The sequence below is a fragment of the Triticum urartu genome, chromosome 2A (assembly GCF_056163025.1).
Source record: "Triticum urartu cultivar PI428250 chromosome 2A, HENAU_Tu73, whole genome shotgun sequence".
In the NCBI taxonomy this organism is placed as follows: Eukaryota; Viridiplantae; Streptophyta; class Magnoliopsida; order Poales; family Poaceae; genus Triticum; species Triticum urartu.
In genome coordinates, this window is record NC_141874.1 from 506227313 (window position 1) to 506253468 (window position 26156).

The window sequence follows — 26156 nt, forward strand, 5'->3', positions numbered from 1 at the left end:
AAAACTCGAAGGATTGACATCCTTAAAAAAAATTATGCCACGCACTTGATTTGTACGAGTTAATCTCATGAGAATTTCTCCTAAGGATTCATTTGCAAATTTTTGCATGGACTCTGATCTCTTGGAAAAACTATTTGTGTTTTCATGCGATGCACTTTTTTTTTCCGAAAAGGATCCGAGTTTATTATAAAAGTTCATGAGAAGTACAAGCATCTCGAACATAATAGAAATTGCATCGAGTTCCCTATACCACCGGACATGATATAAATTTTGTTTTTCATGTGATGCAAATTGAACAAATGAAAATCCTACACAAGGCACATATAACACATGGCTTTGCAATATCTTGAAATTCATAGTACAAATTAAAGAGGTCCTAAATAGATAGGCTAAGTTATCATAACACGTCATCTTCTTACAAAAAAAGGGAGGAACCGACCGGGTGCACCACGCTGATTATAGTAGTTCCGAGAAACAAATTTCCGTGGCTGTAAATATTGCAGCAGGAGAAGAGAGACACGAGCTCTCCCTCCGGAGGCCACGAGCCTCCCCCTCTGTTCGTCGTCCCCTCTCCAACGCCCGCGCGCCCGCCAACACCATTCCCCGCTCCGATTCCTCCGAATTTCCGGCTCCCCATGGCTTCCCCAGGTATTCATTCGCTCATTCCATTCGAATTCGTGGGCTCACGCGGAGAATTTTTGTTACTCTACCTCGTTTGTCTTCGGAAGAGATCAGCCGTATTCGTTGTTCAGTACGACGTGTCGGATTCCCCCTCCTCCTCCGCGCGCGGGAGGCCGCCGCAATCACGAGCGCCGGCGCCTCGGGGCCAGGAAGAGGCCCTGACACTGGCCCAGCCCCTCTCCTCCTATACCCGAGCGAATCCGCCTCTTCCCTCTCACCCCAGTGCCCCTAGGCAACCCACCATTAGATTCGGTATGTGATAGTATCTGTGAAGCGCTGCTGCCCCTCGGCGCTAAACTTGCCGAGCTGGGCGTGCACCCGACAAATTCGTTTAGGGTTGCTTAGGTTGGAGGATTGGGTTTCTGTGCTGTTGATCCTGTGTGTCTAATGGCTGGAGGTTTCTTTATTTTTGTTGCAGAATTTTGGATAAGTCATCACTTTGGAAAATTTGTGTGATACATCATTTTCTTCTCATGCAGATATCTCCTTTGATATTCGCCCAGAGTTTAACTCATTTGATCATCTAAGAAGCACGGGATATATTTCAACAGATAGACCATGGTTGAGTAAGTACAACATTAAGTGGTTGCTTGGCCCTACTCTCATTTGCATTGGTCAATGACATGGCCATTAGCTTTAGCATAATGGAAGATTTACGAGCTTTCTGTGTTCTGCTGTTGATTTTGTTCACAGAACTATATGGAATAAGAGTTCCACCCGTGTCACCGTTCAACAGTTTGAGCAGTACGCCCGATCTGGCACTCATTCACCAGTGCTTACCTGATGAACTGCTTATCGAGGTGATGATTACCTATTTGTATGGGCTAAATGACACCATTTATTATCCTTTTGAATTTTGATGCATGCAGTTTAAATATTTTGCTAAATCATTAACTGGGTTTTAATTGTGTACCGCACCTGTTCTCAAATAGGTATTGTTTGAAAATGTGTGCGGTCGACCTTTTAAAATTCAGACCACTAAGATAAGCATAACTGTTAGATTTGTAACATGGTAATGATATAAATGGATTTGCCATCAAAAGTACCTGTACTGTTTTTCTTTTTGCTAAGATATACTTAGAAAAAGTACCAGTCAAATGATTTTATTCAAGACCATGTCAATTTTCGAAATAAGTACAAAAGAAAGGTAAGTATATCCTGGGCATCGAGAAAGTACCTGTACTGTCTTTTCTCTTGAGTGAATATTACTTTACAAGTCAGCATATCACAACATATTGGCATGAACACAATTTAATATCACTTGGTGCCTCATTCCATCATGACATCAGTGCGAGATTATTTTTGATAATATTAGATCACAGTAGTTAATCCATATTGCTTCGCTTATGAGCTTTGTGGCAAGATTATGGTAATCAATGTCATAATGCTTTGCTTAACTATTTTGTGGCAATATTCTCAACAGATATTTGGGAGAATGAGCCCATATACTTTAGGGAGGGCTGCTTGTGTCTGCCGCAAGTGGAAATATACTACACGCAATCCTACTTTGTGGCGGAACGCTTGCCTGAAAACCTGGCAGGTTACTATGCATATATATTTTTAGTATTTGGTTTTCACACTCGTCGTGTTTCTCAAACACCTGACTTTTTTATATAAAGAGGAATGGAATAGAGGCAAACTTCAGGATGGTGCAGTCGTTATATGATTCTTCCTGGAGAAAAATGTGGGTGCAGAGACCAAGAATCCGAATTGATGGTAAATATCAAGTAGCAGTTCTGCATTCGATTATATGATATGGTGCATTGTAGAATCACATTGATTTGAACAGGAAAATTGCTTTGAAGGTTAATATCGTTGTTTTTTTAATCTGTTCAACCTGACCAGATGTGGCCTAGGAAATTCCAATTATTTCTTATTTCAGTAACTTGGGTCACCATGAAAACCAAGTAGGATTTGTGGAAGTTCTTTCTAGATCTTTGTGTGTCAGTTATTGTGCAATAAATAGGAAATTTTTATAAAGTGCTATTTAGATTCAGAGCATGGTAGGAGCTAGGGTTCTACCGGGTCTACGCCGGAGGTTGTAGGGGAAAGAGGGAGTTGGACGTGGACGAGCACGCGGCTGCCGGCGGCTGGGCGCCGTCGTGCGCGTGGGAGGAGGCGGCGGCGGTGATAGGAGGCGGCTAGGGTTTAGGGTTTCTGGCTCCTCTGGGAGCCCGGCAATAGAATTGTCTTATTGCTTAATCTCCAAAAGAGTCTTACATCTTGTTTAATAACCACGATGCTAATAAAAAAAGATAACTTGTGGGCTAAGCCCCTAACTAAACCTGCCCAGTGGGCCTCCTGCGGGTATAAGTTACCCCGGTCATAGCCCCTAACTAAACCTGCCCAGTGGGCCTCCTGCGGGTATAAGTTACCCCGGTCATAACATCTCTCCCCGCCTGCGCAAACAACTCGTCCTCAAGCTGGAAGTCTGGGTAGTGTTGGCGGAACTCGTCGCGCTGCTCCCAAGTAGCCTCCTCCTCCAGAAGGCCAGCCCACTGGATCAACAAGTACCACACCCCGCGACGTAGCTGGGCCTGCAACACCTTCTTTGGTCCCGGAAGGAGGCGCCCGTCGGAGGTCGGAGGAAGCGCGGGGGTGGCCGCCGGTGGCTCCCCACGGAAGGGCTTCAACAGCCCCACATGGAAGACGTCGTGGATGCGAGCACCGGCCGGAAGCTGAAGGCGGTAGGCCACCTTCCCGATGCGCTCCAAGACAGCAAAGGGCCCGGCGTAGCGAGGGCCCAGCTTGCGCTTCGCGCGTGGGTCCAGGGACTGCGTAGAGAGGTGAAGAAGACGCAGCCACACCCAATCGCCCACCGTGAACTCTGCCTCGCGATGGTGGCTGTCGCAGTAGTGCTTGGCCAGCTGCTAGGCCTGAATGAGGCGTTGCCGTACCTTCGCAAGCATCTCGTCGCGGTTGAGAAGAAGATCGCCCGCCGCCTCCGTCCGAGCCGTCGCCGGGTCAACCGGCAGGATGGGCGGGGGCGGTCGGCCGTAGACCACCTCGAATGGCGTGGCGCGCAGGGCGGAGTGATAGGAGGTGTTGTAGCAGTACTCCGCCCACGTGAGCCAATCCACCCAAGCACGAGGACGATCACCTGTGACACAACGCAAATACATGGCAATCACCTTGTTGACGACCTCGGATTGGCCGTCCGTCTGAGGGTGGAAGGCCGTGCTCAGGTGGAGCTTCACGCCCGCCATCCGAAAGAGATCGCGCCAGACATGCCTCGTGAACATCGGGTCCCGATCGCTGACGATCGAAGAGGGAAACCCGTGGAGGCGGACGATGCCGTCGAAGAAGGCACGGGCCACGGACTCGGCAGTGTAGGGATGGCCGAGCGCGATGAAGCGAGCATGCTTGGAGAAGCGGTCGACCACCCTGAGGATGACGGACTTGCCGCCCACCTTGGGAAGGCCCTCGATGAAGTCCATGGAGATATCAGCCCAGACCTAAGACGACACCTCCAAGGGCTGTAGCAGACCAGCCGGCCGTAGTGTCTCCGTCTTGTTGCGCTCGCACGTCACACAAGACCGCACCCAGTCCCGGACCAGGGCCCGATCACCGGGGATATAGAAGTCGGCGCGGAGACGATGGAGGGTTTTCTGCACACCCTCGTGGCCGGCCGAGTGGGCCAGCAGCAGAACTTGGTGATGGAGGTCGTCGTGCTCCCGCATGAAGATACGGTGCCCATGCAGGAGCAAGCCATCTGCGAGGCGCCACGGCTCCTCCAGGTCGCCCGCAGCAAGCCGCTGCTGAAGGAGCAGGGCGTCCGGCGCGGCCGCGGTGGCCCGACGGATGTCGGTGAGGAGGGCGAAAGAGGGCCCCGAGCGGATGCAGAGCGTCGTCCCCTCAGAGTCGCCGACGGCGGCGTTGTGGTCGGCGTCGCGGCGAGACAGGGCGTCGGCCACGGTGTTAAGGCGACCCGGACGATACTCGACGCTGAAGTCGAAGCCAAAGAGCTTGCTGATCCACTGACGCTGCGGCACAGTAGACAACCTCTGGTCCAATAAGAACTTGAGGTTGTAGTGATCCTGCGAATCTAGAACGACCGACCCCAAAGATAGGGCTGCCAATGGCGCATCGCCTGCACCAAGCCAATGAGCTGTCATGAGCTTAAGATGGCGCACGACGAAGGGCATGCTGAAGAATGCGAGAGGTCCATCGCCCTGATGAAGGACAACGCCGAACCCCACACCGGAGGCGTTGCAGTCCACGACGAACGGGCGGTCGAAGTCAGACATCTGAAGAACGGGACCTGTCGTGAGGGCCCCCTTAAGAGCCTCGAATGCCGCTGTCGCCTCCGCATCCCAGGCAAAGGCGTCGCGACGCAGCAGGCGCGTGAGCGAGGACGCGATGAGGCTGAACTCCCGGATGAACTTCTGATAGTACCCCACGAGGCCCAGGAAACCACGAAGAGCCCACGGTGAGTGCGGGGTTGGCCAGGCCGCGACAGCCGCCACCTTGTCGGCGTCCATAGCAACCCCCTTGGCCGAGATGACGTGGCCGAGGTAGGTGACTGAAGGCGTCCCGAACGAGCACTTCGAGCGCTTAAGATGAAGATGGTGCGCTTGAAGCTCGTTGAAGACGATGGCGACGTGCTGAAGGTGCTCCGCCCATGAGGCACTGTAGATAAGAATATCATCAAAGAAAACGAGCACAAACCGACGCAAGTAGGGGCAGAGGACGTCGTTCATCAAAGCCTGGAAGGTCGCCGGGGCGTTGGAGAGGCCAAAAGGCATCACCAAGAACTCAAAGTGGCCATGATGAGTCTGAAACGCCGTCTTGGCGACATCATCCGGGTGCATCCGCACCTGGTGGTAGCCCGACCGGAGGTCGAGCTTGGTGAAGAAGCGCGCCCCATGTAGCTCGTCCAGGAGCTCGTCGACCACCGGAATAGGAAACTTGTCCTTGAGCATCATGGCATTAAGGGCGCGGTAGTCGATGCAGAAGTGCCACGTTCCGTCCGACTTGCGGACGAGGAGGACCGGCGCTGAAAACGGCGACGTGGAGATCCGGATGATGCCCAAGGCGAGCATGAGCGCGCACTGCCGCTCCAGCTCGTCCTTCTGCAGCTGGGGGTAGCGGTAGGGCTGCACTACAACCGGTGCCGTGCCCGGCAGGAGATGAATGTGGTGCTCCAGCTCGTCCTTCTACAGCTGGGGGTAGCAGTAGGGGTGCTGGCGGAAGGCCCTGAGGCTCGTCGAAGAGGTCGCCGTGTTGCTGCAGGAGGTGATCCAACAATGGGTGCTTGGGCTCGGTGGCGATCGCGGCCAGCTGAAGTTGTGGCGTCGCTGGTGAGGCGCCCCCAATGCCCTCCCACTGGACGCGGCGGCCTAGACGCCAGAAGGTCATCGTCAGGGCGTCGAAGTCCCAGAGGATGGGACCGAGAGTCCGCAAGAAGTCGACGCCAAGGATGAAGTCGAAGCAGCCCAAGTCGATGCCGGCGCATGTGACAGTGAAGTGCTCGTCGCCGTTGGTGATGGGCACGTTCCGCGCCAGCACATGGCATCGGAGGCGGTCGCCGTTAGCCACCGTGACCCGAAGTTGCTCCCCGCCCATCGGCTGAAGTGCTAAGCAGCGCATGGTAGCCTCGGGCAGGAAGTTATGCGTGGAGCCCGTATCCAGGAGGGCCACCAGGCGCTCGCCGTGAATCGTCACCGGCAAAAGCATAGTTCGCTCATCGCGGATGCCGGCAAGCGCATGGAGCGAGACCACGAGCGCCGTCGCTGGAGCGGGCATGGGGGCGGCCTCTGCAGCAACTGGTGGCGGCAACTCGCCGAGCCCGTTGGCGGGTGTGTCCTCCTCGACGTAGTCGGCCGTCTCCAAGTAGAAGAGGCGCGAGCAGACATGGCCCGACACGTAGGGCTCATCGCAGTTATAGCAAAGCCCCTGGCGACGTCGCTTGAGCTGCTTGGCCTGAGAAAGCCGACGGAAGGGCCGCGTCGCGGCCGGAGTAGTCGCCGCTGGAGCGGCCGGGGGCATCCGGCCCGGCACAGGTGCTGTCGGGGGCGGTCTGGCGGCCTGTCGGCCACCGTGAGTCTGTTTCGCCTACTGCAAGGCATGCGCGCGACGTTTGAAGGCGCGAGCGTAGTACATGACCGTCTGGAGGTCCTGGGGTCCCCGCAGCTCCACGTCCACGCAGATGTGATCCGAAAGACCGCCGAGGAAGAGCTCGGCCCGCTGCTGCGCCATCACACCCGGCGCGTGGCATGCCAGGGCCTGGAAACGGTCGGCGAAGTCCTGCACCGTTAAGGTGAAGGGAAGGCGGCCGAGCTCCGCCAGTCGGCTCCCGCAGATCGGCGGCCCGAAGCGAAGGAGGCATAGCTCGCGAAAACGCTCCCAAGGGGGCATGCCCTCATCCTGCTCGAGGGCGTAATACCACGTCTGTGCGGCGCCCCGGAGATGATAAGAGGCGAGCCAGGTGCGGTCCGACGCAAGTGTGCGTTGCCCGCGGAAGAACTGCTCGCGCTGGTTGAGCCAGTTGAGGGGGTCCTCAGTACCGTCGTAGGTGGCGAAGTCGATCTTGGCGAATTGTGGCGGCGTCTGGGTATGACCACCGTGGCCGAACGGCTCGGTGGTGCGGAGCAGCGAGGATGGTGGCGTGGTCGGTGGGGACCGGGGGTACCCCGTGGAACGGCGGGTCGGCGCGGCCCGCGTAGGGACCCGCAGAGCCGGACGGATCGCTGTACGGTAGGGTGGGCGTCGGCTGGTCCCTGGCTGTAGTGTAGACCGGCTGCAGCGATGACTCGGACAGCCAGGCCGGGAGCGGTGATGGCGACGGTGGGAAGCGGACCTGCTGGATCGGAACACCTCCCGGCGTGGTCGGAGCTGGCCCGGTGCTGGCGGCGGAGGGGCCTGCAGCGGCAGCGGCTGCTGCATGGGCGTGAGCGGCGCGGGGGGTGCCGCGAGGGCCGGCGACGGCCATTGCGGCCACTGCGGGGTGGTGGCGGGCGGCGGCTGCAGCTGCAGCTGGGGCTGTAGCGGCCCAACGAACGCCGCGGAAGCCACCGCGTGCGGCGAGTACCACGGCAGGGCCGGCGGCGGCCCGCAGGGGCTGGCCAAGTACAGCCAGATCCCCTGGACTGCTGTGATGAGGTCGTGGAGGACCCCGGTGACGTCCTCCGGGGTGTAGATGGCGGCGGGCGACGCGGTGGAGGGAGCCGGCATCTGGGCGGTGGGTGCGCCGGAGGTGGGGACCAGCGGCGTGGATGGAGAGGGCAGCGGCGCGGTGCTGAGCTAACTGATACCAAGGTGGTAGGAGCTGGGGTTCTACCGGGTCTAGGCCGGAGGTTGTAGGGGAAAGAGGGAGTTGGACGTGGACGAGCACGCGGCTGCCGGCGGCTGGGAGCCGTCGTGCGCGTGGGAGGAGGCGGCGGCGGTGACAGGAGGCGGCTAGGGTTTAGGGTTTCCGGCTCCTCGGGAGCCGGGCAATAGAATTGTCTTATTGCTTAATCTCCAAAAGAGTCTTACAGCTTGTTTATATAACCACGATGCTAATAAAAATAAGATAACTTGTGGGCTAAGCCCCTAACTAAACCTGCCCAGTGGGCCTCCTGCGGGTATAAGTTACCCCGGTCATAACAGAGCACTATATCTAACTCCTTTTTTTTCTTTACACACTTGAGCTGTGGGGCTTAATGACATAATTTCAAGTACAACATAGATATGTTAGTATGGCCTCTAGTGAGCATGCTATTAAAGGTATATTAGGTTGTTGATAGTGGTCAGTGCTCCCACTCTTCTTCATCATTTAGGTTATTACGTGTTAGTGTTGATTTCACTATGAACTTATCCTATTGCATAGATGGTTGCAGTTTCCTGGTAAATACTTCACCAAAGACCAGCTGAAAGGCGTTGCTTCAATTTCCTTAATGTCTTGTTATTTATGTGTTTGCTAGAGCATTTGTTATTCTAGCTGTGTTATCTTTGCATTGATGTTTGATACTTGCTGCTTCTCCAGGTCTTTATGTTAGTAGAAACACATATATTCATACTGGAATTACAGAATGGCAGTTCAAGAAAACTGTCAATGTGGTATGGTGTTACTCTCTGTTTATCTCAAGGAATTATTGTCTATTTTAAGACATTTTGCCTCTACATACTCTGTTCAGTAGGTTATATTATTGATTTTTCCTATCGTTTCCAAGTTAGTTTCATTACTAATATTTTTCTTTTGACTTCAGGTTTGCTACTACCGTTACTTGAGATTTTTTCCAACCGGGAAGTTCCTGTACAAGGTTCCTATTTGAACCTTTTTTTTGGTGAACAATATGATTATTGTTTGTGAAACATCATTTGATGTTCTGCTTTCCTGCGATGAGCAGATTTCCCCACAGAAAGTTAAAGATGTTGTCAAGTGCATGCATCTCCGAGCATCAAAAGGCGATAGTGTGTTTAAAGGCGACTATACACTGTCAGGGGATGGCCAGGTGAAAAATTGAGGACTGTCTATCCATTCTTGGGCACTGTCCAGTGTCCATCACTTGCTAACATTAGCTTCTCTTTCTTGCATGCAGATAGAAATGGCACTCCTATATCCTGGACATCGGTACACACTTGTTAGGATGCGCCTTAGGTATTTTGACTTGAATTTCTCTATGGGTCTTTAGGTATTTTGACTTGAATTTCTTTATTGGTGTTGGTACTTACCGCCTTACCTAATTTTGCACTAACATTCTGCAGGGTTAGAGGCACTACAATTGGTGCAAATAACAGGTTGGATGTCTTAAAGATCCTAACCACCGGGGTGAATGGAACCGAACTAGGAAACTGGAAAGGCAACATACTTGAACTTGTTGAGGACTGGGAGGAGAACGAGACGCACGACCCAGACGTGCCTGCTGTTTCCCACAGCAGGGGTTTGACTCCCTTTGTGTTTGTTCCATTTGAGGAGGTATGCGATATGATCTACGACTAAGTGTGTATTATGTTATTCATTTGGCACTGGAGCGGCTAGCTGGACCTTGTGTGATCTGAATTTCTATGCCAGGCATAGTGAATATAACTAACTTAAGACTTGCATTTTTCAGGCTGATACTTCAGTGCTAAACCTGCCGGTGGAGAAGATGGATTACTTTGTCCCTGGGTGAGCAGCACCTCCTAAAGGCAACCACCACGACGGGTAATGGAGATGGTCGATAATCTCATCACAGGCTGATATTATGATGCGGATGGAGAGGACCGGCTTATTTCGTTCCATACCGTGTTCATGTTGGAACGATATGTACATACACAGTACTTGTCTTGTTTCCTTTTCGGGTTGAAGGCATGTTGTATTATACTATATGCTATGTATGTTGCTGGTATAAAGTGGGCCAGAAAATAAACACCATATCCAAACGGGTGGAGGCACCCTTGTGTAACAACCGAGTTATGTATAATTATGGGTATCATTCGCAGCATTCCACAATTCTCAAGTCTGGCAAATGATATCAGGGTGTCTCTACAAAGTTATGCATAAGTACATGTATCCCTTGTAGTATTGCATAATTCTCGTGGCTGGCAAATAATATCATGTGAAAATCACAGCAGACTGTTTTACAGTTTTGACATGTTTTCAGTATTTCCGTGAATCTGAACACTATTTCGCCGCTGAATATATGTGTGTGTGTGTGGTTGTCCATCGAAAATATCATGAAACTTGGGCCTGAACCATGAAAGCATCCACCGAATATGTGTTTCCGGTCTACCGATGCTTGTACACGGATGAAAACGAAGACCTGTTTCGCGTTCCGCATCAATGTTCTACACGGATGAAAACGAAGACCTGTTTCGCGTTCCGCATCAATGTTCTACACGGATGAAAACGAAGACCTGTTTCTGCTTGATGCTTTTACATGAATGCCATGAATCTTAAGCTCAATAGTCGCAGCGATGTAGGGCTTACAAGGGGCGCGTCGCCATGGTTGATCAACCGGGCAACTGATTATTCAGTGATACACTAACATAGCAGCTGAGCACACCCACAGCTTTTGAGGTGGGCACACGATTTACTTGTTCTACTACATGCTACTGCTGGTGCTGCTGTGTTTGGGCTCGTCAGCCTTGTAGACAAGTTCGTTCCACGCCGGATTGCGAGGGAGGTACGTGTCCTGCAGTTCAGGGAACAGGCATCAGGGTCAGCAACAGCTGAAGAATAAAAATGTTGAGACGATTGCAGTTCCCAAGCAGTTCAACAACTTGTTTTGCGACGAGCTGAAGAACTATTAGCTCGAAAATGGAGATCTTCGAAAAGAATGTTCATGTAGACATAGCCAAGCTGCAGCTGAAGTTACGGCCCAGATAAAAATGCTGACCTGAAGAAGTTCAATCAAATCCCCTAAAACTTGAATCGCGAGTCTACGCGAGAACAGTCACAATCAGTATTTCTATTTAGCTTATCGCTACCGAGAAATCAATCACGACTCCGTTTTCATTTTCTGGGGCAGATATATCATTTAGCGCTGACCACCGAGAAACTCACGGAGCAAGAGCTGATTTGGTCTTCGGGGCAGAGGAAAGGGAAGAGGGGCGACCGTACCGAGATGTAGGAGCAGGTGGGGATGACGCGCATGCCGTGGCGCTGCGCGTGGGCAAAGGCGGCGTCGCAGAGGCGCGCGGCGAGCCCCTGCCCGCGCTTGCTCCCGGGCACGTACGTGTGCACCATGTCCATCGCCGCCGGGGACGCGCCGCCGCGGACGGAGGAGGCGCGCGGCTGGACGACGAGGCGGTACTGGAGGAAGGCCTCGCCGTCGGGCGTCTCGAACTTCCCCGCCTCCTCCCTCCACACGATGCTGTCCTCCGCCGCTCCCCGCTCCTCGCCGGCGCCGCGCTCGTCGTTTGCCATCGCGCTGTGATTTTCTGTTCGTGTTTTTGTTTTCTTTTGGCTGTACAAGTATTCTGTTTTGTGGTGTTGCGACCAGTGAGTGCGTCAGTTTTTATACATACACACACCCAGCGCACACGCACGTCCTGTCCTTGCGAGCACATCTCAGAGATTGAATCCGTACATAATTTTGAGATCGATAAAGTCATCGTATATGTTTTTCTAGTAGATGGAAAAGTCCCCTTTCACTAAGCACACATCGTTATGATAAAATCATCATATATGTTTTCATAGTCGAAGAAAAAGTTCCCACTTACTAAACACACATCGTTAAAATGTTTGAAATAAATTTAAAAGATACGAATATCAATATCAAGTCTAATACTTGAACTCTGACGGATGAAAATATCTTCTCTTAACCATTCATCGTAAGTCGTTAGTTAGTATGATATGACTTGCTCGGCCCAAGGAGGCGCAAAATAAAGCAAAATTGCCTCATCTTTATTCTTATAAAAAATCAAGTTGATGATAATGATGTGCCTACCATCTTGTAATATAGACCGTTCGATCTATATCTGATGAATAGAAAGCAAACTATAACAATTTTACAAAAGATATCCGCACATCTATCCACATTTACAGATAAGGCCCTGCCTCATTCATCCTTATCTCTCACAACCTCATTGCTGAGCAATTAAAAAAAAAGTCTCTGGAACAATCTGGCATGGTGGCTGCTGCCGTCCATCCCCATACCTCCGCCCAATCCGACCACCAGTCACCACCACGCCCCACTCCTCCTCACCTTATCTCTCATCTTTCTCGAGATATCATTCTTTTCGATGAAATTCTCCAGATACCATTTTTCCGATAAAATTCTCGAGATATCATTAGTTTTTACACATGGGATTACTCTTGCATGGGTTAATCACAACAGGTGTTTTGTAAAGAAATACATCTTGATGTTCCGTGCAATGCACGAGCTTCTTGCTAGTACAAAATATAAGTCGATGACAGCAGGTGCGCGCATAATTGGATTATGGGACCGACTATAAATCAGGTACCTGCAAATAAAAGTCCATCGGTCACTTTCAACTAGAACCCTTAGATTTTCATCCAACGGTTGAAAATGGGTCGCGCACTGTTCATCTTGTACCTTTAGCTTCTTCCATGTGTAACCGCCGGCCAGACCAGGCCTAACCGTTTGCCTTCGCCCTCGTGGAGGCGTCTAGTGCTGCCTCGCTGCCCCGCCCTCCCCACTGCCATGCCGGCGGCCGCCCCAACCATCACTTTAAGCCCCACCGCATCGGAAAACAACTTCGGCAATCTTCTGTACTCCAACCACCTAAGATGGATATCGGGACCATGGCTCCTCCCTAAGATAGATAATGGGTGCCATGGCTCCCCCCTAAAATAGATTCTTCGGCAAGTTATCTGGCGATTTTTTTTTGAGTTGTTTGGATGTTTACCACATGTGTCACAGGGAACGCCATCCTGCAAGGAAGGAAAAGGAAGAAAGAAGCTGACAAATGCGAGCAAACTTTTCAGGATTATTAACATAATCTTCAATAAATCGCTTCCAATAATTATTCATTGGGACCATCTAATAAAACGGACCTGAATATCTAGCTGACATTCCCCACACGGAACGCCAGCGTGAACGAGAAGTTCGCCCACGAGGGTAGGAGCCGGCATTTTTTTTTCGTTTGCTACGAAATACTTCCAGCGCAACCCCCTCTTTGTATGGAAGCCAAACATAAATGGACTGAAAAAGGCCTAGGTCCGAGTGGGAGTAAAAAAAATACCAGGCCTTAAAAATGAATGCCATGATGCGGATATAAAAAGGGCAGCGATCTGCGCCGGCGCACCGGCCCAACTGTTGGGCCGGTCGAGCCCGAGCCGTTCGATGCGGTTAGCGCGAACCGTTAGATCTGCGCGCGAGTGTGTACCGAGCCAACCGTTGCAGCAAAAAAAATACGTTTTGTTGCAACCGTTGTACAAAACAGCCATAACGAGAAAAACAGGGGAGCTGGATTCCCCGCGTCTGCCGGTCCCCGATCCACGGCGGCGGCGGTCGATTCCGCCTGTTTTAAGTTCCCCACGGCCGAATCACGTCGAGGAGGGGCTTCCCCATCTATCAAGCGGCCTTGGAATTGCTTCAATCATGTCTTACATCCGTAATGACCTCCTTGTCTCCATGGATTTGGGCTCGAGCTCCGCTGCCGTTCATGGCCGAAGTCCCCTGAGGCGGCAAGGCCCTGGTGGTAGTGGACCGGTGCTGCAACGGTACTACAACCCTGGTGTAACGCCCCGAGACCGATGTGCCAGGTGTCATCCAATTATTCGCTGTTGTTTCTTTGTCATTGCTTGCGTGTCATGCATTGCATATCATGTCATCATGTGCATTTCATTTGCATACATGTTTGTCTCATGGATCCGAGCATTTTTCCCGTTGTTTGTTTTGCATTCCGACGCTCCTATCTCCTCCGGTGATCTTTTCTACCTTCCTTCCGTGTGTGGGGGTTAAACATTTCTGGATTGGAACGAGACTTGCCAAGCAGCCTTGGTTTACTACCGGTAGACCGCCTGTCAAGTTTCATACCATTTGGACTTCATTTGATGCTCCAACGGTTAACCGAGGGACCGAAAAGGCCTCGTGTGTGTTGCAGCCCAACACCCCTTCAATTTGGCCCAAAACCCACCAAAACCTCCTCCATCATCTCGGTCGTTCGATCACGATCGCGTGGACGAAAACTGCACCTCATTTGGACTCTCCTAGCTCCCTCTACATATATATAGGTGCAACCCTTCCAAATTCGCGGACGAAACCCTTGTCTTCTTCATCCTCGCGCCACCAGACACTTTTCTTCCACACCGGACATGTCCGCTGCGCCCTCCACCTCACTCCGGTAAATCCCGTCATGCCACGTCACCCTGCCGCCGCCGCGAGCCAACCAGCTCGCGCCATGTGTCGCCGCCTCTCTCCTCCCCACCGCGCCGGCCCGCGGAGCCCAGATCGGGCCCGCGCGAGCCTGGTCGCCGCCACTGCATGCCCACGGGCGCGTGCCCGCACCGCGGCTCGTCGCCCTTCGCCGGAGTATGCGCCGGCCACCGCGCGCCTCTGCCGCCGGCAGCCACGCGCCGCCGCCCGTCGTCGCTCGCCGCCGGCCGCCTCGTTCGCCGGCGCCGCCATCTCCGCCGCCTCGCTCGCGCCGCCGCCGAGCTCCCTCGCCGCCGCCTCCCGCCGGCAACCGCGCCGCCCGGCCGGCCCCGACCTCCTCGCGCCGCCTCACGCCCTCCTCCATCCTCTTCGGTCATCGCCGGAGTCGCGAGCTCGCCGGAGAGCTCGTCCCGCGCCGGATCCGAGGAAGATGGATCAGATCCACCACTTCCCCATCCAAACACGTCCCGTCTCAGATCTACACCGCTCCATTCCGGATCCCTCCGTCCCGTGTTGATTTTCGCGAAGGTATAATTCCACTAAGTCCTCGAAATTTCCAGATTCATATGCCCATGTTCATCATGCCATAACTCATCACCCGTAGCTCCGTTTTGGGCATATAGCATATCAAAATGTTCGTCTCAGAGAGCACATCATTTCATCTCATTGCATCATTTTCATTTGAGCTCATCTTGATGCCTAAAATGCTGTTGAAAGAATGCTATTTGAGATAATTGTCAGATCTGCTGCTCCAAATAGCTATTTGTCATTTTTGCCATGACTAATGTGTGCATGATATGCCCCTGAGCTCTACTTGTGTTTTGTTATATGCCATGCCATCTTTCTAGAGATGCCATCCATGTATTTTTGTGATGTGTGTGGTGACTAGCACAAGCTTGCAAAGTGGAGCATTCGTTAATGCTGATATCAGGGACTTAGGAATTCTCTAAGTCCTTGATCTGTTTATCTCAATATGCCATATGTTCTTGTTGTTTCCTAGTGATCCGTGCCTCTTTTGAGAATGATCAGTAAGGATGTTTTGTTAATCTTGTAGTGCTCTATCCATCCATGTCTTTGTTTGCAATTATGGAGCACCCTAGCTTAAGTCAATCGAGCTCTACTTTTGCTATTTCGTGAATCTGGGCAGATTGTCTACTTGTTAGCGATTTTGCCGAGGATGGTGTAGTTGATCCGTGCATGCTATGTTATTGTTCTTGCCATGTATAGCTTGTATAATGTGTATTCTTGATGGGTGTATTCTTAGATTGTCATGACATGCTCTGTAGTGAGTGCATCGAGCTCGTAAACATGCCTACTTGATATCTGATTTGCATGCTCCAGTTTTTCACTAAGTCTGAGATCTGATTATGCTTTTGCCATGTTCACATGCTTGCAATTGTATTTTCTGATCCCTTTTGGCTCAAGGTCACTAAGGGACTCTTGTTAAGCTCTTTGAGTAGCTTCATGTCATGCTTTACTTTGCCATGTTCAGGTCCTGTAGCATATAGTTTTCATGCTCCAAAGTGTGCTACCTGATCTGAAATTCCAGACAAATGTTAATTTCACTAAGTCTGAAATCTGTTTACCAAATGCATTTTTGCCATGTTTGTTTGAACCTGTTAATGGATGAATTGGCCGTAGCTCAGTGTTCATCTTTTGTTAAGCATCATGAATGGATTCCTGCCATGTATTTTGATGCCATGTTTGGGTGCTATAGCATGTTCATCTTGTTGCATTTAGATGGCTACTTGTCATATATCGCAGACCGGTGCCATATTTGAATTGCTTGCCATTTCCAAACCGTGACTCCGATTCCGGTGATCTTTATATCTTTTTCAAGCGATTTCATCTCACCTTTCTAGTGGCACACTTGGATTTCCATGTTGAGGCCAGGTTCAATCATTCCTTTTCAAATCATGCATATGCATCACATACCGCATCCCGCATATCATATCATGTTCATGTGTGGTTTGTTTACTATGTTGTGTGCTTCTTTCCGGTGTTTGCCTCGTCGGGTTGGTTCCGATAACATCGCGTTTGTGAGGACCCGTTCGTCTACGTCCGTTTGTCTCCTTCATGGACTCGTTCTTCTTCCTTGCGGGATTTCATGGACTCGTTCTTTGCTTGCTAGTTGCTCGCTCTTTTGCTATGCCTATGCTGCGATACCTACCACTTGCTTATCATGCCTCCCATGTTGTTGAACCAAGCCTCTAACCCACCTTGTCCCAGCAAACCGTTGTTTGGCTATGTTACCGCTTTGCTCAGCCCCTCTTATAGCGTTCTTAGTTGCAAGTGAAGATTGAAGTTTGTTCCTTGTTGGAACATGGAGATGTTGTTCCTTGTTGGAACATGTTTACTTGTTGGGATATCATAATATATCTTATTTAATTAATGCATCTATATACTTGGTAAAGGGTGGAAGGCTCGGCCTTATGCCTGGTGTTTTGTTCCACTCTTGCCGCCCTAGTTTCCGTCATATCGGTGTTATGTTCCCGGATTTTGCGTTCCTTACGCGGTTGGGCTATTATGGGAACCCCTTGACAGTTCGCCTTTAGTAAAACTCCTCCAGCAATGCCCAACATTGGTTTTACCATTTGCCACCTAGCCTTTTCTTTTCCCTTGGGAGTCGCGCTCCTGAGGGTCATCTTTATTTTACCCCCCGGGTCAGTGCTCCTCTGAGTGTTGGTCCAACCTGTCAGCTGCCGGTGGCCACCAGGGGCAACTCTGGGCTGGCCTACCCGTACCTAAGACAATCTGAGTGTGCCCTGAGAAAGAGATATGTGCAGCTCCTATCGGGATTTGTCGGCACATTCGGGCGGTGTTGCTGGTTTAGTTTTACCCTGTCGAAATGTCTTGTAACCGGGATTCCGAGTCTGATCGGGCCTTCCCGCTAGAAGGAATATCCTTCGTTGACCGTGAGAGCTTGTGATGGGCTAAGTTTGGACACCCTTGCAGGGATTTAAACTTTCGAAAGCCGTGCCCGCGGTTATGGGCAGATGGGAATTTGTTAACGTCCGGTTGTAGAAAACCTGAAGTTGACCTTAATTAAAATACATCAACCGCGTGTGTAACCGTGATGGTCTCTTTCCGGCGGAGTCCGGGAAGTGAACACAGTGTTGGAGTTATGCTTGACGTAGGTTGTTATAGGATCACTTCTTGATCATAGTTCTTCGTTCGTGCTTTGCCTTCTCTTCTCGCTCTTTTTTGCGAACAGGTTAGCCACCATATATGCTAGTCGCTTGCTGCAACTCCACCTCATACCTTTACCTTACCCATAAGCTTAAATAGTCTTGATCGCGAGGGTGCGAGATTGCTGAGTCCCCGTGGCTCACAGATACTTCCAAAACCAGCTTGCAGGTGCCGATGAGTCCGTGCAGATGACGTGTAACACCCTCGATGCGACTATAGCTCCCACGTGTCGAGGCACGACTTAGAGACATAATCGCATTGAAGGCACATGTCGCAAGTTAGGCAATCTTCACAACATCCCATGTAATGTAAATAATAAAGGGGAGATAACATAGTTGGCTTACACTCGCCACGTCAATCAAGTACATAAATAACATTACATCATCCAAACACTCATGGCCCGACTACGGCGCCAAAATAAAAGAGAACCCAACTTGCGACAACGGTCCCGTTCACCCCCAACTGGGCACCACTACTGATCATCGGGAAAGGAAACATAGTAACGTTGAGAGTCCTCGTCGAACTCCCACTTGAGATCATACGCGTCTGCTGGAGTGGAATCATCAGGCCCTGCATCTGGTATAATAGTAATCTGTGAGCCACGGGGACTCAGCAATCTCGCACCCTCGCGATCAAGACTATTTAAGCTTATAGGTAAGGCAGGGTAAATATATGTGGAGCTGCAGCAAGCGACTAGCAAGTATGGTGGCTAACTTATACGCAAAAGAGAGCGGGAAGAGGTGGCAAAGCGCGAGCGAGAAACCAGAGAGCAACCTGCGCAAAACATTACTCCAACACCGTGTCCGCTTCCCGGACTCCGCCGAGAAGAGGCCATCACGGTAACACACTCGGTTGATTCATTTTAATTAAGTTAAGGTTCAAGTTATCTACAGCCGGACATTAACAAATAACCATCTGCCCATAACCGCGGGCACGGGCTTTCGAAAGTTCAAATCCCTGCAGGGGAGTCCCAACTTAGCCCATGACAAGCTCTCACGGTCAACGAAGGAATAGACCTCCTCCCAAGACGTCCCGATCAGACTCGGTATCTCGGTTACTCAAGACACTTCGATAGGTTAAAACAAGACCAGCAACACCGCCCGAATGTGCCGACAAATCCCGATAGGAGCTGCACATATCTCGTTCTTAGGGCACACTCAGATGAGCCAGACGTTGGGTAGGCCAGCCCAGAGTTGCCCCTGGTAGCCCCGAACATCGCTCGGTTGGACCAACACTCAGAGGAGCACTGGCCCGGGGGAGGGGGGGTGTTAAAATAAGATGACCCTTGAGTCTGTAGAACCCAAGGGAAAGAAAAGGCTAGGCGGCGAATGGTAAAACCAATGTTGGGCATTGCTGGAAAAGCTTTAATCAAGGCGAACTATCAAGGGGTTCCCATTATAACCCAACCGCGTAAGGAACGCAAAAATCCGGGAACATAACACCGATATGACAGAAACTAGGGCGGCAAGAGTGGAACAAAACACTAGGCGAGAGGCCGAGCCTTCCACCCTTTACCAAGTATATAGATGCATTAAGATAACATGGCAATATAATGATATCCCAACAAGTAAATAAATGTTCCAACAAGGAACGGGCTCCAATCTTCACCTGCAACTAGCAACGCTATAAGAGGGGCTGAGCAAAGCAGTAACATAGCCAATCAACGGTTTGCTAGGACATGGTGGGTTAGAGGTTTGACATGGAAATTTGGGAGGCTTGAAAGCAAGTGGTAGGCATCGTAGCATTGGCATAGCAAAAGAGCGAGCAAACTAGCATAGCAAAGATAGTAGTGATTTCGAGGGTATGATCATCTTGCCTACACAGTTGTCAGAGTTGACTGGATCCTTGAAAGCAAACTCAACGGGCTCCTCGTTAGCGAACTCTTCTTCCGGCTCTACCCAAACAAGACAAACAAGCAACAAGGATACAATCAACCACGTGCAAACTCAAACAACGCAATGCAAAGATGGTATGCTATGCGGGATGCGATGCGGGATGCAAAATGCAAGATATGATAGGAAATGCATGAACCTGGCCTCAACTTGGAAATCCAAGTGTGCCACTGGAAATATGATATGAAATCGCTTGAAAACGATATAAAGAACGCCGGAATCGGAGTTACGGTTTGGAAATGGCAAGCGATTCAAAAATGGCACCGGTCTGCGATTTACAGCAAGTAGGCATCTAAATGCAATGAAATGAACATGATACATCACCCAAACAAGACAACTAAATACATGGAAGGGATGCACACAAGATGCTTAACAAAAGTCTAGCACTGAGCTACGGCCAATTCATCCATTAACAGGTTCAAACAAGCATGGCAAAAATGCATATGGAAAACAGATCTCAGACTTAGTGAAATTAACACTTGTTTGGAATTTCAGATCAGGTAGCCCTCTTCGGAGCAACAAAACTACATGCTATAGGACCTGAACATGGCAAAGTAAAGCATGGCATGGAGCTACTCAAAGAGCTTAACAAAAGTCCCTTAGTGACCTTGAGCCAAAAGGGATCAGAAAATACAATTGCAAGCATGTGAACATGGCAAAAACATAATAAGATCACAGACTTAGTGAAAACTGACACATGCTGAAATATAACTCAAGTAGGCATGTTTACGAGCTCGATGCACTCACTACGGTGCAAGTCATGGCAAGACAATCATACAACCATCAAGAAGGCACAAAATGCAAGCTAGACATGGCAAGAACAAAAGCATAGCATGCACGGATCAATTACGACAACACCGGCAAAATTGCAAACAAGTTGACAATCTGCCCAGATTCACAAAGTAGCAAAAATACAGATCATTTGACTCAATCTAGGGTGCTCCATAATTGCAAACAAAGACATGGGTGGATAGAGCACTACAAGATTAACAAAACATCCTTACTGATCATCCTGAAAAGAGGCACGGATCACTAGGAAACAACATGAACATAAGGCATCATGAGATAAACAGCTCCAGTACTTAGTGAAATTACTAAGTCCCTGAAAACAGAATCAGCAAGTGCACCACTTTGCAAGCTTTCACAAGTCACCACACAGATCACAAAAATACATGGGTTGCACCTCTGGAAAGATGACAAAACCCTTAACAAAACACATGTAGAGCATCAGGGCATATCATGCACACATTAATCATGGCAAAAATGACAAAAAGCTAAACGGAGTAGCAGATCTGGCAATTATCTCAAGTAGCCCTCTTCTAACAGCATTTCGGGCATCAAGATGAACTCAAATGAAAATGTTGCAATGGAATGAAATGATGTACTCTCTGAGATGAACATTTTGATATGCTATATGCATGAATCGGAGCTAAGGATGCAAAGTTATGGGGCCACGAACATGAGCATATGGACTGAAAATATCAGGGACTTAGAAAAAAAACCCTCAGATCTAGGGTTTGACCGGCGCGCGAACCGAGGCGGCGGCGGGCACTGTTCACGGCCGGCGGATCCGAGGTCGCCGGCGGCCAGCGAGGGCGAGGCGAGGCCGGAGAGGTCGCCGGGGTGGCGGAGCTCATCGGGGCGGCGGCCGGAGCGCGGCGGAGGCGGCGAGCGGCGCCGCGGGGCGTCGGGGCAGCGGCGGCGACCCGGGAGGAGAGGCGGCGCGGCGCCGGCCGAGGCGGACGCCGGCGATGGCGAGGCGGCGGTGCGGCGAGCGAAGGCGGCGGGGTCGAGGCGCGGGCGAGGGAGCCGGGCGGCGGCGACGCGTGGGCCGGGAGGGCCTCCCACGGGCCGCGGCGGGCTTCGGCGGCGGCGGCGGCGACAGCCAATGGTGGCGTGCCACGTGGCGGCGGCGGGTCGGAGCGGACGCGTCCGGCCGGATTCAGACGTGTCCGGCCGGTGCGGGGGCGATTTCTAGGGTTTCGGGGAGGAAGGAGATCCGAAAATCGGGGGGGGGGGTGTTTAAATAGGCATAGAGGGAGCTAGGAGAGTCCAAATGAGGTGCGGTTTTCGGCCACGCGATCGTGATCGAACGCTCTAGATGATGGAGCAGAGTTAGGTGGGTTTTGGGCCAAATGGAGGGGTGTTGGGCTGCAACACACACGAGGCCTTTTTGGTCCCTCAGTTAACCGTTGGAGTACCAAACGAAGTCCAAATGATACGAAACTTGACAGGCGGTCTACCGGTAGTAAACCAAGGCCGCTTGGCAAGTCTCGGTCCAATCCGGAAATGTTTAATCCCCACACACGAAAGAAAGGTAGAAATGACCACCGGAGGAGAACGAAGCACCGGAATGCAAAACGGACAACGGGGAAAATGCTCGAATGCATGAGACAAACACGTATGCAAATGCAATGCACATGATGACATGCTATGAGATGCATGATAGCGATAACAAAACACAGAGACAAAGGCCCGAACCCGAGAATATAAATTAACTTAACGCCGGAAACGGCAAGAGTTGGAGTACAAATTGGGAAAGTTACATCCGGGGTGTTACAACACTCCACCACTACGAAAGGATCTCGTCCCGAGATCTAGGACTGAAAGAACGCCGGGTACTCAGAACGGAGGTAATCCTCGCGTTCCCAGGTAGCTTCATGGTCGGAATGGTGTGACCACTTGACTTTGAGAAATCTGATTGACTTGTTGCGAGTCTTGCGTTCAGTCTCGTCGAGAATAGCAACTGGGTGCTCACGATAGGAAAGATCTTCTTGGAGCTCAATGTCCTCGAAGTTGACGGTGCGGTCAGGAGTCTTGAAGCACTTTCGGAGCTGAGAGACATGGAACACGTCATGAACATTTGCAAAGTTTGAAGGAAGCTCGAGTTGATAGGCGAGGTCGCCTCTTTTGCTGACAATCTTGAAAGGTCCCACGTATCTGGGGGCAAGCTTCCCTTTGATACCGAAGCGATGAGTACCTTTCATAGGAGAGACACGGAGGTAAACATGATCTCCGATCTCGAAAGCCAAATCACGGTGCTTACTATCATAGTAGCTCTTCTGGCGGGATTGGGCTGCTTTGAGGTTATCACGAATGACTTTGCACATTTCTTCTGCCTCTGTGATTAAGTCATTACCCAAAAGCTGACGTTCAACCGGTTTCAGACCAGTTGAGAGGGGTACGACACTTCCTGCCATACATAATTTCAAATGGGGCCTTGCCCGAACTTGCTTGAAAACTGTTGTTGTAGGAGAATTCAGCATAAGGAAGACAATCCTCCCACTTCATGCCGAAGGAGATCACACAAGCCCTGAGCATATCTTCAAGAATCTGGTTGACACGCTCGACTTGACCGCTAGTTTGAGGATGGAAAGCTGTACTGAAGCGGATGTTCGTGCCCATGGCCTTCTGAAAAGAAACCCAAAACTTCGAGGTAAAGATGCTGCCACGGTCTGAAGAGATCACTTGTGGAATACCGTGCAGAGAGACAATACGAGAGGTATAGAGTTCCGCCAATTGAGCTGCAGTGATCGACTCTTTGATAGGCAGAAAATGAGCCACTTTGGTGAGTTTGTCGATGACAACGAATATAGCATCATTGCCACGCTTGGACTTTGGAAACCCAGTCACGAAGTCCATTTCGATGTGGTCAAACTTCCATTCTGGAATGGCAAGAGGTTGGAGGAGACCAGCTGGTCTTTGGTGTTCTGCCTTTACTCTTCTGTAGACATCACATTCATTCACGAATTGAGCAATCTCGCGCTTCATTCAAGTCCACCAATAAGCTTGCTTGAGGTCCTGATACATCTTCGTGCTCCCAGGGTGGATGGAGAGGAGAGAATTGTGAGCCTCGTTCATGATCACTTTACGGAGGTCACCTTTGGGTACAAAAAAATGATCCTCGAAGAAGAGAGTGTCCTTGTCATCAAGGCGGTAGCACTTGTACTTGGACTGACTCTTGGCAATCCCAATCTTCACCTTTTTCACCATAGCATCAAGAAGCTGGGCTTGGCGAATCTGGTCTTCTAAGGTAGGAGAGACTAGAAGGTTGGCGAGGAACCCTTGGGGAACAACTTGCAGATTTAGTTTGCGGAAAGCTTCACAAAGCTAGGGTTGATAAGGCTTGAGAATCAGACTGTTGCAGTAAGCTTTCCTGCTCAAAGCGTCAGCAATCACATTGGCCTTGCCTGGAGTATACTCAATACTCGGATTATACTCTTGAATCATTTCGACCCATCGAGTTTGCTGAGGTTGAGATTAGGCTGAGTGAAGATGTACTTGAGACTCTTGTGATCAGTGAAAATGTCCACTTTTCTTCCCAATAGAAGATGTCTCCAAGTCAAAAGAGCATGCACAACTGCCGCCAACTTGAGATCATGAGTGGGGTAGTTCTTCTCATTAGGCTTCAACTGGCGAGATGTATAAGCAACGACTTTCTTCTCTTGCATCAATACTGCGCCAAGACCTAGGAGAGAGGCATCACAAAAGACCTCTTACGGCTTGGATTCATCAGGCGGAGTCAGAACTGGAGCAGTGATCAATTTCTATTTCAAAGTGTTGAAAGCAATATCACACTCCGGAGACCAAACGTACTTGACGTGCTTCTGGAGAAGATTAGAGAGAGGCTTCGCGATCTTAGAAAAGTTTTCAACGAATCTTCGGCAGTAGCTTGCGAGACCGAGGAAGCTACGGAGTTGCTTCACGTTCCGAGGAGGTTCCCAATTCACAATTGCAGACACCTTCTCAGGATTCACGGCAATACCCTTGGCAGAGATGATATGACCAAGATAAAGAACCTCATCGAGCCAAAATTCACACTTGGAGAACTTGGCGTAGAACTGATGTTCCCTGAGCTTATCAAGAACCAAACGCAAGTGCTTGGCATGATCTTCCTTGTTCTTCGAGAAAACCAGAATGTCATCGAGATAGACCAAAGCGAAGTCATTGGTGTAGGCGTTGAAGATGAAATTCATCATGCGAGAGAACGTCGGAGGAGCGTTGACGAGGCCAAAAGACATGACAGTGTATTCATATGAACCAAAGCTTGTCCTGAAAGCCGTCTTGGGAATATCTTGCTCACGGATTCGAATCTGATGATAACCCATACGGAGATCAAGCTTGGAGAATACTTGGGCACCTTTGAGTTGTTCGAACAGCTCATTGATGTTGGGAAGTGGGTATTTGTTCTTTATTGTCTTCTTGTTCACTGGACGGTAATCAACACAAAGTCGGTCCGTTCCATCCTTCTTCTTCACAAAAAGAACACCACAACCCCACGGAGAAGAACTAGGCCGGATGAGACCCATTTTCTCTTGAATATCGAGTTGCTTCTTCAGCTCCTTCAACTCTTCAGGTCCGAGCTTGTAGGGACGCTTGCACACAGGTTCCGTGCCAGGCTCAAGATCAATAACGAATTCAACTGGCCGGTGCGGAGGCATTCCTGGAAGCTCTTCTGGAAAGACGTCTTGATATTCGCAAACGACTGGAATTTGAGAGATGGCATCCAGTTCACCCTTCTCATTGAGAGAAAACAGACGGATGGTATTATCCCGAGCGGCAAAGACAATTACATCTTCAGACGAATGAGTCAATTGAATCTGCCTGGCTGCACAATCAAGATGCGCCTTGTGCTTAGAAAGCCAATCCATTCCGAGAATAAGATCAATATCTGAGTTACCAAGAACCACCGGAGAAGAGAGAAACTTGTAATCGCCCAATGTGATAGAAACATCTGGGGCAATAGCGCTTGCATTCATGAATTTACCCGGAGAAACAACAGATAACTGTCTAGGCAAATCTTGCAAAGGCAACTCATGCTTAGAAACAAATGGCCTCGAGATGAAACAATGCGACGCACCCGTGTCAAAAAGAACTTTTGCAGGAATATCATTAACAGGAAGGTTACCCATGATCACATCTGACGAGTCCTCTGCCTGAGCTGCATTCATCAAATTGACCTTGGCGGACTTGGGGTTATGCTTGACCACAGCTGTACTTGCCGATCTGACAGGAGGAGGAGGAGGAAGACGCCTCTGGTTGAAACACTTGTTGGCATAGTGACCCTTCTGTTGGCACTTGTTGCACGTGACCTCTGAAAGCGGACGGTGATACGGAGCACTCGATCTTGGAGCTTGAGACGAAGTCTTGTTCTGAAAACCAGGGTTGGGTGGGTGGGAAGAACCACTGCCACCTTTGCTCTTCTGCTGATACGGCTGACGGAACGGAGGAGGAGGAAGCCAATACTTCTGCTGCTTGGCCACTTGAGTAGAGGAAGAAGGAGTAGCATCTCTGACTCGCTTCTTGGAGGCATCACACCTCAACTGAGCAGCCTCTTGCATCAATGCCATGTTGTAGAACTCATCGTATCTCAAGGGCTCAAAGAGAACGAGAGCTAGCTGAATTTCTTCTCTGAGACCACCCCTGAACTGATATATCATGCTCTTCTCATCAGGGACGTCCTGCTTGGCAAAGCGGGCGAGCTTCTGGAACAACTTGTTGTAGTCATAGACAAAGAGCCTTGTTTCAGGTTGCGGAATTCCTCACGCTTGCTTTCAACCACGCTCTGCGGAATATGATGAGCTCGGAAATCTCGACGGAAATCATCCCAAGTGATAACACGTCCACCTCTGGAATCCTTGTACTG

The 26156-nt window shown here is 50.4% G+C and overlaps 2 protein-coding genes across 2 annotated transcripts; one reads left to right on the forward strand and one right to left on the reverse strand.

Moving 5' to 3' along the window:
• Window positions 1–455: 455 nt before the first annotated feature.
• Window positions 456–10088, forward strand: FBP7 (F-box protein 7). The gene is made up of 11 exons (XM_048701546.1): window positions 456–648; window positions 1161–1247; window positions 1375–1481; window positions 2105–2221; window positions 2301–2397; window positions 8648–8721; window positions 8871–8924; window positions 9012–9116; window positions 9204–9262; window positions 9370–9580; window positions 9717–10088. The coding sequence occupies exons 1-11, from the start codon at window positions 636–638 to the stop codon at window positions 9774–9776; spliced, it is 984 nt and encodes a 327-aa protein (XP_048557503.1). The 5' UTR covers window positions 456–635; the 3' UTR covers window positions 9777–10088.
• Window positions 10089–10440: 352 nt separating this feature from the next.
• Window positions 10441–11602, reverse strand: LOC125538272 (acetyltransferase At1g77540). The gene is made up of 2 exons (XM_048701547.2): window positions 11207–11602; window positions 10441–10778 (listed from the first exon to the last, which is right to left on the reverse strand). Exons 1-2 carry the CDS (start codon window positions 11510–11512, stop codon window positions 10689–10691), a joined length of 396 nt encoding a protein of 131 aa, XP_048557504.1. The 5' UTR covers window positions 11513–11602; the 3' UTR covers window positions 10441–10688.
• Between the last annotated feature and the right edge of the window lie 14554 nt (window positions 11603–26156).

Bases quoted from the DNA above. Each gene is read 5' to 3' on its own strand.
- FBP7 (XM_048701546.1), top strand. The intron at 2,398-8,647 runs GTAAATATCAAG...CTGCTTCTCCAG, and splicing joins ACCAAGAATCCGAATTGATG to GTCTTTATGTTAGTAGAAAC. The intron at 9,117-9,203 runs GTGAAAAATTGA...TCTTGCATGCAG, and splicing joins CACTGTCAGGGGATGGCCAG to ATAGAAATGGCACTCCTATA.
- LOC125538272 (XM_048701547.2), bottom strand. From the start codon at position 11,512: ATGGCAAACGACGAGCGCGGCGCCGGCGAGGAGCGGGGAGCGGCGGAG. The intron at 10,779-11,206 runs GTACGGTCGCCC...CCTGAACTGCAG, and splicing joins CCACCTGCTCCTACATCTCG to GACACGTACCTCCCTCGCAA.